The 15,597-nt window shown below is 41.7% G+C and overlaps 2 protein-coding genes across 3 annotated transcripts in view; one reads left to right on the forward strand and one right to left on the reverse strand.

The window, feature by feature from the left end:
• The first annotated feature begins 882 nt into the window (after positions 1–882).
• Positions 883–10,417, forward strand: SPX (spexin hormone). The gene is made up of 6 exons (XM_045463011.1): positions 883–911; positions 1,315–1,395; positions 1,570–1,627; positions 2,241–2,303; positions 3,552–3,635; positions 9,105–10,417. Exons 1-6 carry the CDS (start codon positions 906–908, stop codon positions 9,149–9,151), a joined length of 339 nt encoding a protein of 112 aa, XP_045318967.1. The 5' UTR covers positions 883–905; the 3' UTR covers positions 9,152–10,417.
• Positions 10,418–15,016: 4,599 nt separating this feature from the next.
• Positions 15,017–15,597, reverse strand: part of GYS2 (glycogen synthase 2) — a 51,985-nt gene continuing 51,404 nt past the window's right edge. The window contains exon 16 of one of the 2 annotated variants that reach the window (XM_045463010.1): positions 15,017–15,436. In XM_045463010.1, the coding sequence (XP_045318966.1) occupies positions 15,344–15,436 (93 nt within the window). In that variant the 3' untranslated portion in view covers positions 15,017–15,343. Of the gene's footprint in view, positions 15,489–15,597 lie in introns of both variants that reach the window. The other variant, XM_045463009.1, reaches the window with a different exon arrangement.

Here is a 15,597-nt window from a genome sequence, read left to right on the forward strand (position 1 = left end):
TATTCCTCAAACAAGCCAAGCTCTTTGTCATCCCAAGATTTTGCTTTTCTTTACTCTGCCTGTTACACTAATTCTCACTCTAACTCATCTCATGTCTGACTCTACCTGATCCTTCCAGACCCCTTCAATTGTTGCCTTCCCTAAACCAGCCCACCACTTACCTTATCACATCACCTAGCTTATTTTTACTTTATAAAGCATTGAAAACAGTTTTGAATTACCTTATTTACCTGTTTACTAGTTTATGGTATTTCTCCCCTGACTGGAAGATAAGCTTGATCACAGCAGAGAAGGTGTCTTTTTAATGCATGGCTGTGTCCCTTGAACTAAAAGAAGAAATGTCCAATACATAGTAGGCTTTTAATAAATGTTTGTTAAAGAATCGAATGGATACTTAGGTGAAGGATTGATGTAAAATTCCATTGAGATCCCCTAACCTTTTCATTTCTGCCCAAAGGATTCATCTTTAGTCATCAGTGATAGCTTTGATAGCTAGCTACCCAAAACAAGTTTGCTTACTGTATTCATTTACTTTTGATTCAGCCTGGGCTTGTTAATCATTGTCTCTACTACTACTAATAACTACTTTGGGAAGCTAGTGGGAAAAGCAAAAAACGATGATTCTGATATATTCAGGATATCTCCTGGCTGATGTGGTCAGTATCTAAATAAGTGATGCCCACTCATCAATCATTTCTCTACTTCCTGCAAATGAATCTCCCTGGAAAAATCATCAGATCCTCTCAATCTTGAATACTGACAAGAAGTCCCTATGGACTCCCTAACTCTGCTGAAGATCCGGAGGGGTCCTAGACACTAAGATTTAAAAGCCCCACTCTCAGAACAAGATTAGAAAACTGACAGGCAAAGTTGTAGTTACCTCAGGTTCTGGAAAGGAGCAGAACATGAAGGTAAGTAGAAGTTTTACTTACTTGAGACTTTTAAGCTATTTTATGAAACGCTTTATAGTTTCTTACCCATTTTATCTTTAATAAGCATTTTATAAGCTAACGGATATTTAAACAATATGCCTTAAAATATAAAAATCATTTGATTTTACTTCAAAAAAATCAGTCATTTGAGTGAATTAATGGAAATAACATATTTCTACTTTTTCTTACAAAGAGAACTCCCTTGCGGATTAATTACAAGGTAGACTAGGGAATCACCCTCTCCCCCACATGCTAAGTGTTATTAAAAATAATTATCAAAAATAGATCACGTCGAAAAGTAAGAGGTTTGTAATTGTTCGGGTGTAATGGAGTAGAAGATCCTACAGGCACAGAAACAACTTTCTTTGATCTTTTCTTGTAGGGACTCAGAAGTGTGGTGGCAACAACCTTGGCTCTTTTTCTAGTGTTTTCTTTCATAGGAAATTCCAGCAGCGCGCCACAGGTAATCAAACGCAAACACCGGGGCTCCTGGATGTTCTTTCCCTCCCTTCCTTCTTTTCTTTTCCTTTTTCTCTTCTCCCTCCCTCCCTCCCTCCCTCCCCCTCTTTCTTTTTTCTAATAGAGGACTGGGCTACATTGTGTTATTAACCGCTTTTCTCTTCTACCTGGGTTGTAGGGACTCTTTGAGAGAAGGAACTGGACTCCCCAATCTATGCTCTATCTGAAGGGTGCACGTACGTTCCAAATACTTTGCTCTCCCTACATCAATAAAGGAAGATCTTTAGGGGTGTAAGAATCCATGGGATAGATGCGTGGGGAGAAAGTAATATCGAGTGTGTTCCCTTAATAGCCGAGGTCATCCTGCAGGACAGAGTGGGGGTGGGGGGGTGTGGCAACGGAAGAAAAAGACTCCCTGATTGTTAGAAATTCTCCATCCTCAAGTGGAGGGTTGCTGGCTCTTGCCGCACAGGAAGACTGCAGACTGGCCTGGGAAACACCCCACGGGCTTGTGAACCCGACCACCTCTCCAAAGCCCATGCGCCGCGGCGGGCCGGGCGCGGGCAGGTACCGGCTGGGTGCAGCAGGTGCAGGAAGTGCTCGGGCGGGTCCCGGCTCGGCGCAGACAGGCGTGGGGGCAGGGCTCGTCTGGGGGCGGGCAGCGCAGGGGCGGGGCGCTGGTAAAGGGCGCTTGGTGCAGTCCGGCGGTGTGCGACTAGCGCCCGAAAACCTGCTGCCCCTCGCGGACCCAGGCCGCCTCCGCGGACCGACCCCTCCTGACCTGGGGACCCGCGGCGCGAAGCCCATTTTAACCGCGATTGTTGAGTGCCCCGCGTCTGGCCTTTGCAGAGGGGCGCCGCTTCATCTCAGACCAGAGTCGGAAGAAGGACCTCTCGGACCGGCCGCCCCCGGGTGAGTGAGCCAAGGAGAGGGGGGCGGTCCGGAGACTGGCAGCAGGACTCAGCGGGCAGGGCGCGCTCGGCCAGGCGCCGAACAACTGCGGCTCCGCTCCGGGAGGGACGTGGCTCCGGGGCCACCCTGGGGGAGAGCCAGCCAGGACTGAGTCCAAGCTGGCAGCCAGGGCACCGCGCACTGGTGCGCGGCTGAGGCTGGGGCTGACGCTCCCGAAGCTGAACTGGGCCTCGGCTGCTCCGACCGCCCTCTGGCCGACGGGTGTGCAGAGGTCCCGGGGGTGGGGGTTATCCAGAAACAAGCCAGGCCTTGGCGTGTTCACGTTCGAGGAGTCAAGGAGGAGGAGGAGGAGTGAGAACTGTGCAACTGCCCCTAAATGTACCTCCCCGCTTTTGGCAAGACCTTTACACGGTTTCCTCTTCAATGTTCTTGTTATTAAAGTAGTGTTTTTCCCGGAAACTTCAAATGTACGCTCCTATTCATTACTAGAAAGGGCTCTAAAGCAGCTCAAAACCGGAAATAGTTCATAGGCAGGGGCCATTAAGAGTAGGGCCAGGGGGGCGCCTGGGTGGCTCAGTCGGTTAAACGGCCGACTTCGGCTCAGGTCACGATCTCTCACTCTGTGAGTTCGAGCCCCGCGTCGGGCTCTGTGCTGACAGCTCAGAGCCTGGAGCCTGTTTCAGATTCTGTGTCTCCCTCTCTCTCTGACCCTCCCCTGTTCATGCTCTGTCTCTCCCTGTCTCAAAAATAAATAAACGTTAAAATAAAAAAAATAAAAAAAAAGAGTAGGGCCAGGGACTGTTATTTTCCTTATGTGTGGCCAAGAATATAGATTATTATTTCAAACTCCTTTGAACGAATGAGAGAGGAAGTAGTCGAGACTCCAAGGAGGATCCATCCCATCCAGATGTTTCTGCCCAGACATCCCATGTTAAGCTCTGAAGGGAAAAGTTACTCAGGGTCCTTTATCCTAATCCACCCTCCTTTCATGGCATTGTCTGCAGTATATTTAAATTCCTTTCCATATAGGTAATACACAGCAAAACCAATTGTAAGTAACGTCCAAGGGAAGTGTGAAATGTTTCAATTCATAAAAATCAGTCCTCTGTGGAAGGGGCATCCTTGGCTAAGGCATCAAAAACCTATTTTATAAGGGTTTTTCTATTTATAGTATATCAGAATAGGGTTTATCTACTACAGGAATATTTAAATGCTAATAAGAATGTGTATACACTTTTATTTCTCCAGAAAGACGAAGTCCAAATCCCCAACTACTAACTCTTCCAGAGACAGCAGCTCTGCTACTGGCTTCCTTGCAGAGACCACAAGAAGGTACAAATATAGTGACCGCTTTCAATTGCGGGACAGGGAAGCTTTGATCACTTTTGGGATTCTGTGTTGAATACCGAGTTGCCTTTGTTCAGATTTTTGAATATAATTAACAGTTGCCCCCCTCCACAAATAATTCAGACATCTTTCTTATATAAACACTAGCACATTTCTCATTAACGTGAGTCCCCAAGAACATGAAAACATTTCCTCAAGGACACTGGGGAATTTCATATTGATTTCATAAACCAGAGCCTATTGTGACCTTATTTTCACTTAGAACTCTAGCACTAAAAATGCTCAAAGTTCAACCTCATTATATACAGTTAATAAAACTGAAGCCAAAGAGGTTTAAAAATGTTAAATCTAATTGCTCACTATTAAAGACTGGGCCAAATGAAATTGTTGACAATGAAATAGTTTTTACTTGCATATGTAGCAGTATCTTATGGCTGATCCTAATAGATTCTAAGCCTGTGTAATTTTCATTATCCTATACAGCTGCTTCTATATGAAGATTAGGTATAATTTTCAAATAGAGACACTCTGGACCACCTGGGTGGCCTGGTCAGTTAGGCATCCGACTTCGCTCAGGTCATGATCTCACGGCTGGTGAGTTCCAGCCCCACATCGAACTGTGCTGACAGCTCAGAACCTGCAGCCAGCTTCAGATTCTGTGTCTCTCTCTGCCCTTCCCCAGTTCGTGCTCTGCCTCTCAAAAATAAACAAACATTTCAAATTTTTTTTTAAAAAATAGAGATACTCTGTCCATGTAACATTGAAACCACTAGTTGAATTAAGGCATCTTGCTACTAGATAAGTCAGGGCTTTGGAGTATGTAACAGACTGGGTTCAAATCCTTGTTCTGCTGCTTTACTAGCTGGATGACCCTGAGTCTTAGTATCATTATTGGTAAAATGGAATAATGATACCCATGTGCAGGGTTGCGATGAGAGCTCATTGGAACAAGGTACATAGTTTTAGTTACTATTAACAATAGAGGTCATCAAAGCATTATTCAGACCTAGAATGTTCCCTCTCAAAAATTGTAATGATGCCATATTGTGACATAATTTAAAATTTTAAATATTAAAAAAAAAAAAAAAAATATATATATATATATATATATATATATATATATATATATATATAGCAAGTGGTCTGGTGATCAAAGCACAGGCTGCTGGCCTTGTGCTCTGACACGTATGCTAATGGAGAAGACATATCCTTGGTGCCTACTATTGGATGGGCCATATGAGGAGGAAAAAAGAGCAAAACGTATTTTCCAGCTTCAAGCTTATGGTTTTCTTGCGAAAAAAAAAAAAATACTGATGAGAAGCAAATGCAAGAGAGTGGGATTGGAGGTCTTCTGAACTCAGTGCAAGGCCGAGGTCAACGTGGATGGGTAGTGGGGATTATAATACTTAATTGAGCAAATATGCGTTTATGCCTGCTAGGCGCCAGCTAACTGGCAGGCAGAGAAGAAAGCAGATTAAGGGGAAGCAGGAATGAGAACAATCTTTGCAGCAAAATGATAGGGTGAGCAGTCAGTGGAATAGCAGAACGCAGGAGGAGTGGTTATATTAGAGCTAGGACGACCATTACTGCTATTATTACTACTGCCCGGAGCTACTAGTTGTTGAGGGCTTACTATAATGCAGGGGGCCAGGTGCTGTTTCAGCATATGATATAGGTCAATACTTTTAGCCCTCATAGTAACCCTGGGAGGTAAGGACATTATTATCCACACTTTCCAGGTGAGGAAATAGAGGCACAAAAAGATTAAGTAGCTTGCCCACTATTACATAGCAGGTACTTACTAGAACCGAGATGAAGAATGAAGGTAATTTGTCTTTGTTTGAGAATCAGTAAGAAGTCCTCTGGATTCACAGCAGAATGATGACATGGTGAAGGAGGATGAATCTGATTATGGCACAGAGAGTAACAATAAAATAATGATTATGGTTCAGAGAGTAACAATAAGAACAGTAACAATATCTACAATATAGGAACATCTGCCTGTGTCAGATATGAATGCTAACCTTTATAGCTGAGAAAACTGAACCTTTATGAGGTGTGTTTACTTTCCTAAAGTCATGCAATTGGTAAAAAGCCACGTTGGGATTTTAACTCAGGTCCAAGTGACTCCACTGCTCTCTCCATTATATCTTGCCGTCTCTCAAATGCATCGTATCGAACAGGAAAGACCACAGATGGGGATCAGGGAGAAGCCAAGGAAAGTGAAAGGAAACCACACAAGTGAGGAGATGAGGTGGAGCAGTCAGGAATGGACAGAGAGGCTCCACTCTGAGGTATCCTGGAAGGAAGAATAAGTAACGTGGGATAACTATTCACAGAAAGGATAAAAGGGAATCCAGAACAAGCACATTTTTGAAGTGGTATTATGGGAGTTTGAAATGGTTATGCTGGTGAGGAATGAAAATTTCTGTGGATATAATGGAAGTTCAGTTTGAGATGACAGAGACAGTCCAGTGAGTAAAGGAGTGTAGGTTAGTGGTTCTCAATTATCCATCTATGGACTGGTTCCATTGGAGTTAACTGGAGAGAGTCCTCAAAATACAGATGGCTCAGCCTTAGACGCAGAGATTCTGATTCTGTAAAACTTGAATGAGGCCTCAGAATCTGTATCCTTGAAAAGTTCCCCCAAATGATTCTGATGGTCAGTCAGATATGGGAACTACTGGAATTCAGAGCCAGTTAATAAAGAGTGAAACCATGAAAATGGAAATCTCTTCTAGGCCTCAGATATAACAGGAGAAGGGCAGACAATAAAGGATTTGCCTTGGAGAGTACCTAGAGATTAAGGGGAATGGAGGAAAGTCATATCAGTGAAGGGACTTTTTTTTTTTTTTTAATTTTTTTTTTCAACGTTTATTTATTTTTGGGACAGAGAGAGACAGAGCATGAACGGGGGAGGGGCAGAGAGAGAGGGAGACACAGAATCGGAAACAGGCTCCAGGCTCTGAGCCATCAGCCCAGAGCCTGACGTGGGGCTCGAACTCCCGGACCGCGAGATCGTGACCTGGCTGAAGTCGGACGCTCAACCGACTGCGCCACCCAGGCGCCCCAATGTGAAGGGACTTTTAAAGGAGAAGGCAGGGATGTAAGACGAGAACCAGAATAACAGCATATCCAGAAATCAAGAATGGAGAGTTCCAAGAAAGGAGGGATTAAAGCATCACATGGAGCAGAATGGTTAGTAAGAGTACAGAAATCAATGGAAAGGAAGATCCTGTTGGCTAGGACGGGTCACTGAATAGCAGTTCACAGGACTTTAGCTCAGCCCCTGCCCAGTGATACTACTTGCCACTGCCATGCCCCTTCTGAAACCTTGTTGAGAGCGAATTGGGGACAAGAAGTAAGCAGTGCTAGCTGTCCTGGCTCTCAGGACTCTTGCAATGAAAAGGTGAGAAGTAGTTGGATCATGGATAGAGGATGCTGCATCCAAGATGACCTTTACTAAATTGGACATTCGGCAGGCACGCTTACTGATTGTTGAAATGTGTTAGGAGATCGCTGGCAAAGATGGATTGAAGGAGACGTTTTTGATTTGGTTTTTGAGAAGATGTGTGAAGCCAGAAAGAAAATAAATAAATAAAAAGTGAGCTAGAATGAAAGGGGGGGGGTAATTTCAAAGAGGGGAAGAAAGGGTCCCCTGGGTGGCTCAGTCGGTTGAGCATCTGACTTTGGCTCATGTCAGGATCTCACAGTTCATAAGTTCGACATCTGGTTCTGTGCTGACAGCTCAGAGCCTGGAGCCTGCTTTGGATTCTGTGTCTCCCTCTCTGGCCCTACCCTGCTCACGCTCTGTCTGTGTGTGTGTGTGTCTCTCTCTCTCAAGAATAAATAAACATTAAAAAAAATTAAAGAGAGGAAGAAGAATCTTCATTAGAAACTTTAGGAAAGGGTGTGTGATTATAGGTCCCAATTTCAAGTCTTTTTTGGAAAATAAATATAACTTAAAATTTTTTATTCTAGAGAGAGAGAGCACGAGTGGAGGAGAGGGGTAGAGAGAGAGAGAATCCCAAGCAGGCTCCATGCTCAGTGCAGAGCCTGACATGCAGCTCAATCCCATGACCCTGGGATCATGACCTGAGCCGAAATCAAGAGTTGGACACTTAACCGACTGAACCACCAGGCTCCCTGGAAAATAAATGTAATTTCGTAGTCATTGAAGTTTCCAGAGTAGCTTGTTTCTGATGATGAAATAAGGGAACAAAATTTTATTACTTTAAATTGATGGGAAAGTTTTGGATTTACATATGATATATTCGTTACTAGTGCCTTTAATATTTTTATTCTAAAATCCCTAAGTTTTACTTGGTAGACTCTTATTTTATATAGTTAATTTTTATTTTAGTAACTGATACACAAGGATGCACTTCTTACAGAGTTTTTTTTTTTCCCCTTCTCTTTAAAGAGCAGCCCATCATCTGTAATATTCTAAAATGTGCTAGCCATTCAAGTTAAAATGGAACTCAGACATTTGAATTATATTGTAACTAACTAAAGGAATGTGATTTTATCTAGAAATAATCTTAAGGAAGGTTAGGAGAGGCATTTTCCTCTGGCAACTCCCAGCCCTGACACCATGGTAAGTTTTAGCTCTTCTGCCCGTTGTTACAGTCCCAGGAACCTGCTATTATCTGACTTCTTAGCTATCCTGCCCCGGAAGTGATACCTCATGCTCTAAAGTTTTGCAATCCCATCCAGCTAACAAGTGTCTCCTCTTTTTGTTTCATTTCCTCCCCAGGCCTAGTATAGCCCAGGTAATAAGAGAATATGTGCAAAAATATTCCCATGTCATCTTTCCCAAGTAGGATGCATTGTTAATAGGAAACAGGGAAACAGTGCCTTGATGCAATTTAATGGTTCTAATGGTGGATATTTTATTTTATTTTTTATCTTATTTATTTTAATGTTTTTAATGTTTGTTTATTTTTGAGAGAGGGAGAGAGAGCACAAGTAGGGGAGGGCCAGAGAGAGAGGGAGACACAGAATCTGAAGCAGGCTCCAGGCTCCGAGCTGCCAGCACAGAGCCCGACGTAGGGCTCAAACTCATGGACCCCAAGATCATGACCTGAGCTGAAATTGGATGCTTAATCAACTGAGCACCCAGGCATCCCTAATGGTGGATATTTTAGACATGTGGCACACTTAGAGCAAGATATGTGGCCTTTTCAGATTTCTACCAAACATACCATATTATAGTTTCACTCATTCTAGAGAGTGACATGTGACATGTGAGTTCCCCTATGTGTGTAGATATGAGGGGAAAAAATTTTAAACCAAATTGATCAAAACACACTTATTTTGATTCTCCATAGCAAAGTGCAGGAGTTAACATAATCTAGGAGGCTAAATGTTTATTTTTTAAAGTTCTCTTTATCTTTTCTCCTTTTAAAACACGGAGAATTATGTTTATTTTATGTATTTTTCTTTTTCTCACAGCTGGAGAAGAAAACTTTGATCAAACCAGAATCCTAGAAGACTACTAACCTGGGGAAAATAGACCAAATTACATTCAAATACAGTTCCATTCTTGTTGAAAACATGAGCCATGTAAATAAAGCCTTTGGAGGCTTTTTACTTCAGTTGTAATCTTAGGAACATGCACAACCAGTTTCATTCTTTCCAGCAACAAAGGTAATGTAGAGTTCTTAGCTGAGAGCATCACCTTCTTTCATTGCTTCAGGTCCTGTTTAGGTCACCTTGTGTCTTAGTCCCCTTTAGAATTAAGCATAAGGCCAGCGACTCTTTAGAGTGTGCTTTCTTTTTGTTAAAACGAGTCTGTCTTGATCTAGTGATTCTCAGTTGTTGTTTTTTTTTCATTCTATTACCCCTTGCATTGTCTTGTCACTCAGCAGCAGATCTCCCTCTCCTTTTCTGCCTTTTTCCCATCTTCACGGGTGGGGGGATGGGGAGGCATGGCAGGATGGGAAAGAGTAGAGTGTTCTCTTAATAGTTCATCTAGGAGACATAAATTAAGAAGGGAAGAGGAAGGAGTTGACTGGGAAGAAGCCCTGTGATAAGCACACTTCAGTGTAGTTGCTGAAAGAGGGCATGATCTCTGAAGCTGGTGGAAGGTTCCACAATGGAGAGCTTCCCTTTGTGTTATTTGGGGATCTCCCTGAATTCCGGGAGTTACTGGGAAATAAGCAGATGGAGACACACTCTGTTCCTGTGTACATTGTACAAAAGGAACAAACCAGTTTTTCAGAGGTAACTCATTTTTCACAGCTAAACAGATTCAAAGAGTCTGCTTACTCTAATTAGCTAGCGTTCTAGGCTTTATTTTACCTTAAAACATTACATAACATCAGTACAGAGTGATATGCCTAATCTGGTCCTTCTCAAAACTTTGAACTTAGGATCAAAACTGTCTGGAAAAAAACACACACACACACATATCCACAGCAAGCATAATAACCTATTTTTTTGGAATTGGAACGTGATCACCATGTTAACTTTTTGACCTAATTAATTGAGAGCTATTATTGATAAATGTCATAAGTGGAAAACACTGTTAATTCTTATTGTCATCAATATATAGCCATTATTCAGTAGCTAAAGAATACCTTTATGTGAATGTATCTGTACCTTGAGATTACAGTTTCACTGTGTTATGAAGTCAAAACCTTGCTTATAAGATTTGTCTGTATCTTGTTTCATAATTGAATAATGAAACTATATTCAAGTTAATGTAACACAGATCTCTTGCAAAAACTAATATGCTAGCATTAAAAAAACTATGTGGTATTATATAGGCACCTGTCATTTATTATGAATTGACTTTAAAGTGGATCTTCTAGATAGTGCTTGTATCCAGTATATTGAGATTTTACTCATCTGACATAGACTTATACATATTGGCTATTTAAACATCATGCTTAAGGGCGCCTGGGTGGCGCAGTCGGTTAGGCGTCCGACTTCAGCCAGGTCACGATCTCGCGGTCCGTGAGTTCGAGCCCCGCGTCGGGCTCTGGGCTGATGGCTCAGAGCCTGGAGCCTGCTTCTGATTCTGTGTCTCCCTCTCTCTCTGCCCCTGCCCCGTTCATGCTCTGTCTCTCTCTGTCTCAAAAATAAATAAACGTTGAAAAAAAAAATTTAAACATCATGCTTATTCCAAGAATACTTTAAAACCCTATCATGTGAAATAATTCTTCCCACAACTAAGCAGAACAACCTCAAGTATTTCACACTAAAACAGAGTTTTTAAAAGCTTTCAGGAGGTACCTGGGTGGCTCAGTTGGTTAAGTATCTGACTTTGGCTCAGGTCATGATATCGTGGTCCGTGAGTTTGAGCCCCACGTCAGACTCTGTGCTGACAGCTCAGAGCCTGGATCCTGCTTCGGATTCTGTCTCCCTCTCTCTCTCCCCCTCCCCCACTCATGCTCTGTCTCTCTCTCTCTCTCTCTCTCTCTCTCTCAAAAATAAACATTAAAAAAAACTTTCGAAATGACCAACAGCTATTAAAATAATACAGTGTTATATTATAATACTATTAATATTGTATAGAATACCAAGTATATTATAGGCACCTGAATTCCTTGAATGTTGTTCTGCCATTCAGATGTGCTGATTAACATAGCAGTTGCATACAGGCCCCTCTGCCCAGCTGCTATAACATTCTGTCTGTCTTGGGATATTTTTCAGTTCTCTTTATTTCTATCTTTTTCAAAACTGAAATGAACAAAAAATGTTCACATTGTATGGCTTATATTTTAAAATTGGGAAATACCTGCCTGCAAGTCACATCCATGTCCTAGAATACCACTTCCTTCAGGTTGACAGCTCCCACTGGACAGGACAGTGTCCACTGCTCTTCCCTGTTTGCCTCTGTATCCTTTCTCACCTTTTGCCATCTGGCCCCCAGCATGGGCTCTCAATTACTCTTTTTTCCCCTGGGTTTCCCCAGTGGGTGCCTCCTCTCCCCCAACAGCACCATAATGATCCCATGAGGAGAGGGATGGCAGAGGCCCTGGCATGTTAAAACCAGCCTCCAACTAGCATTTCCCCTTTATCTGGTTATGAGAAATAAACATCTGTATCCTATCAACCTTGATTGGATAATCAAAATAAGTTACATTATTTTGCTTCAGCACCAGGAGAAAGGGAAGTGGGGATGTCACCTGTTGGTTTCCTCTTACTGGACTATAAATTCCGTTAGTAAGAGTTTATTTCTAATATGACCTCTTCTTTGTATCCCTCACATGTCTTCATAGAAGTGTATCTTCACCCTTTGGACCTCTCCAAGTACCTTGACCAGTCCCTCTCCTGAGTCCTCCTTGTGGGAAACTATTAGCAGAGCACTTGTCACATGTTCTAGTCTCATCAGTATGTATAAAACCAGCTCTGCGCACCCTAACTCTTGACATGGAAGGAAGGGTGGTGCAATGCATGAAACATGTCTTGATGGCTGGTCAGGCACACACTATTTTCTATGGTTCCTGTACTCCAATTTATGAAGACATACATTCTTGAAAAACATCCATTTTCTTGCACTTCTGTTTCTCCCAATAAGACCATTCATTTGTGCAACAACTGTGTATAAGGCACTATGCTAGAAACAGAGTCACCTACTAACAGCCCTATTTGTTGTTCTTCACCCGGCTTTGTCAGTCTTGGGGAAAGGACAGTAAATGACTGGAGCAAGGGGATGGAGTCCAGTGGCAGCAGCTGTCTGAATAGAGGACCGAGTCCAGGGTAGAAACATGCCTGGCTTTGCACTGGCTGGGGCGCTGGGTGGCTCCATCAGTTAAGTGTCTGATTCTTGATTTCAGTTCAGTCATGATCCCAGGGTCATGGATCCAGCCCTGTGTCAGGCTCTGTGCTGACAGTACAGAGCCTGCTTGGGACTCTGTCTCTCTCTCTCTCTTTCTCTCTCTCTCTCTCTCTGTCTCTCTCCCTCTCTCTTCCCCTCCTCCACTCGTGTGTGTGTGTGTGTGTGTGTGTGTGTGTGTGTATGCATGCGCATGTGTGTGCACACCTTCTCGCTTAAATAAATAAACATGAAAAAAAAAATAGGTGTTTGCAAGTCAGTTTATTTCCATGTGCTCTATCATTTGTACTCCTTTCTAATCAGAGAACTATTCTTTCATTCAGAAAAAAAAAGCACTTGAATTTTAAAATGTTTTATTAAGAAGCTATTTTACGGAGGAAATCTCATGCTTTCAATAACAATAGACTAACCAGTTACCAACCAAGGGTATCATTTGAATAGATGTATTGTGCCCCCTTACTAGGAATATATTTTCATTGTTATTGTAACACTGAAACCCCTTTTTATCATGAGATCTTTCTGGCACTTCAGCAAGTGAATGTCTACATTATAATACAAATCTGTCTCCTATTTTCTGACTCCCTGTGCAGACCTTCCCAAACTGCTCTGCAGATGTTGGGTTAATTTGGCATGCACAGGGCATATTTCAAGGATTAGGCTTTAGGTAATTGATTTCCCTTTCTCCTGGGCCCTAAATGAGGTGAGTTTGCAATCATCTTCCATTGTGACCTGATTTATGGCATATATCCACCATTCATCTACTTTTTCTTAACAATAGTGATGCGATTTGAAGTTTCAGTTTGAGAGCGAACAGCTAAGAAAGAATTTCTGAGATAGTTTTGGTGCAAAAAGGTGATTTTATTATAGCATGGGGACAGGACCCATGGGCAGAAAGAACTGTATCTACAAATATGAGGGATGACTGATTATATATTTTAAGTTTGTGGAGGGGGGTGGGGTAGAGGTAACATAAGTTTCCAAGAAATTTTTGTATGCTGAAAGCAGGGTCTTGCAGGACCTTGAAGATTTAGCTATTGTCAAGATAAGGTTGCTTTTAGTCTTTAATGAAATATAAACATTAAGGCATTAAGGCAGCCGTGAACCCCTTGAGGTGTGTCATGTCCTGCATCTATCAGTGGGCTGCAGGCTGTAAGGAGATTTAACATAAACTGCATTTTTCTTGCCTTTGTTCTCATCAATGGGGCAAGCAGTGGAGAGCTAGATTACAGTTTTCCCCTAGTCCTGAGCCATTCGACCCAGATCCACCACGGTCATTGTTACTCTTCCCTTGTTGCCATCGACAATCCCACACTGAACAGACTAAAACTTTTTTAAAAGCTCTGCAGATCTAGGTCAACTGATATGCCGACCAAGGTTTTCACTGTGATCTAAATGTAACAATACTCAAGTTGTGGGGGAAAAAAAAAAATCCAAGAATGAAGGTGGTTTCTTTTTTTTTTTTTTTTTTGCCTATTTAGAAGTAATTACATTTAATAATTTTTTTAAAGTTTTAAAATTTATATTGAGAGAGAGTGGGAGAGGGGCAGAGATAGAGAGAGAAAGAGAATCCTAAACAAGCTCTGTGCTCAGCGCAGAGCCCAACATAGGCCTCGATCCCACAAACCGCGAGATCATGACATGAGCCAAAACCATGAGTTGGACACTCAACGGACAGCCACCCAGGAGCTCTTAGGTTTAATTACATTTAAAACAAAGATATGTTTACAATCACTCAACAATGTCCCTAAGCACATCATGGATGTGTTTAGAAACATTGTTCTTATTATAATTAAGTAGACTCTATATTTTCTTTTTGCTAAGTTTTTAAAAGACAGTTTTAAATGTTATCCTTTACAAGGCACTATTTCATAGTAGGTGCTTTCTACAAGTTATCTTATTAAATGTCTTATTTACAAGACATCAATGAAAGCTTAATTGATATGTTGATATTGACATATTAATTCATTTGGATTTAACAATTCATCATTTATAGAAGACTGATTGATTGACCAAGTTTTTGAAAAAGCTTTCCTTTTAAAGAACAGAAAAATTGTTTCAGTCAGATGGCATAGTACAGATGGTAACATCTTCCCATCATTAAGTTGAGACGTGACCTTGTAAATATGCACGAATAGGTATCAGGATCTGGATTTAAGGTAGCTTGTTTTCTTATGGATTTTGATTATCTACAAAGCTAGATAGAAATTCATGGTTCTGACTCATGTGAAACATGGAAATAATCACTAAAGACTGAGTTAATTAAAATATGTTTGTAGTGGACATTCAGGGCTGAGATCAGGATCCTTTGTGGGGAAACTGGGAGGCTTGTTTGGTAGTTATGAAAGCTGTATAAATACTAAGGAAAGGATTATGGTGATGATCACTTAAAAATAAACACTAGCAAATGAAAATTCTTATTGCTGACATTAACCATTTTAAAAACATTTCTAAGAGCATCTGGGTAACTCAGTTGGTTAAGCATCTGGCTCTTGATCTCAGCTCAGGTCCTGATATCAAGGTTGTGAATTCAAGTCCCACATTTGTAGCCTACTTAAAACAACAACAACAACAACACCCCACATCTAGTCTTCCTCCTTTAATGAACACTCTTCCTCGTGCCTAAATTTACTGGGGAAAAAGGAGTAGGGGAAAATAACTTGGACTTTATTAGAAATTACAAAATTGCCATTCACTTAATTTTCTCCCCTTTGGAGACAGAGAATAAATCCTGTTGTAATAGAAGAAGAAAATGAAATCTGTAGCATTTTCATGTCTTTAAGTAATCATTCTTACTATGTTCTTACTACATTAGTTCTGTTCTACAAGTGTGGAATTCAGTTCTTGTATTCACCATGCAGCTTTTTCTTCCCACGAGGAACACGGCCCAGAGACAATGGCGACTTGATATTTAACCGATCCCTTTCGGCCTCCTCTTCCTCATTGTAGCGCTCATCCTCTTCATCTTCCACATCACTGCTCTGAGGACTAGAGACCTGAGACCCTGAAGGGGAAGGTGGAACTGAGGAAGGCCTGGGATATTTAAATCCTTCTGTCTGCCAAAGACAAAAATAAGTCACAAACACTATAATGACTTCTTGAGTTTTCCAATGCTGTAAACACTTTGCATGTGCATTTAATAAAAAAGCATAGTTGGATATTTTT

This window comes from Leopardus geoffroyi, chromosome B4 (genome assembly GCF_018350155.1).
Source record: "Leopardus geoffroyi isolate Oge1 chromosome B4, O.geoffroyi_Oge1_pat1.0, whole genome shotgun sequence".
Lineage (NCBI taxonomy): Eukaryota > Metazoa > Chordata > Mammalia > Carnivora > Felidae > Leopardus > Leopardus geoffroyi.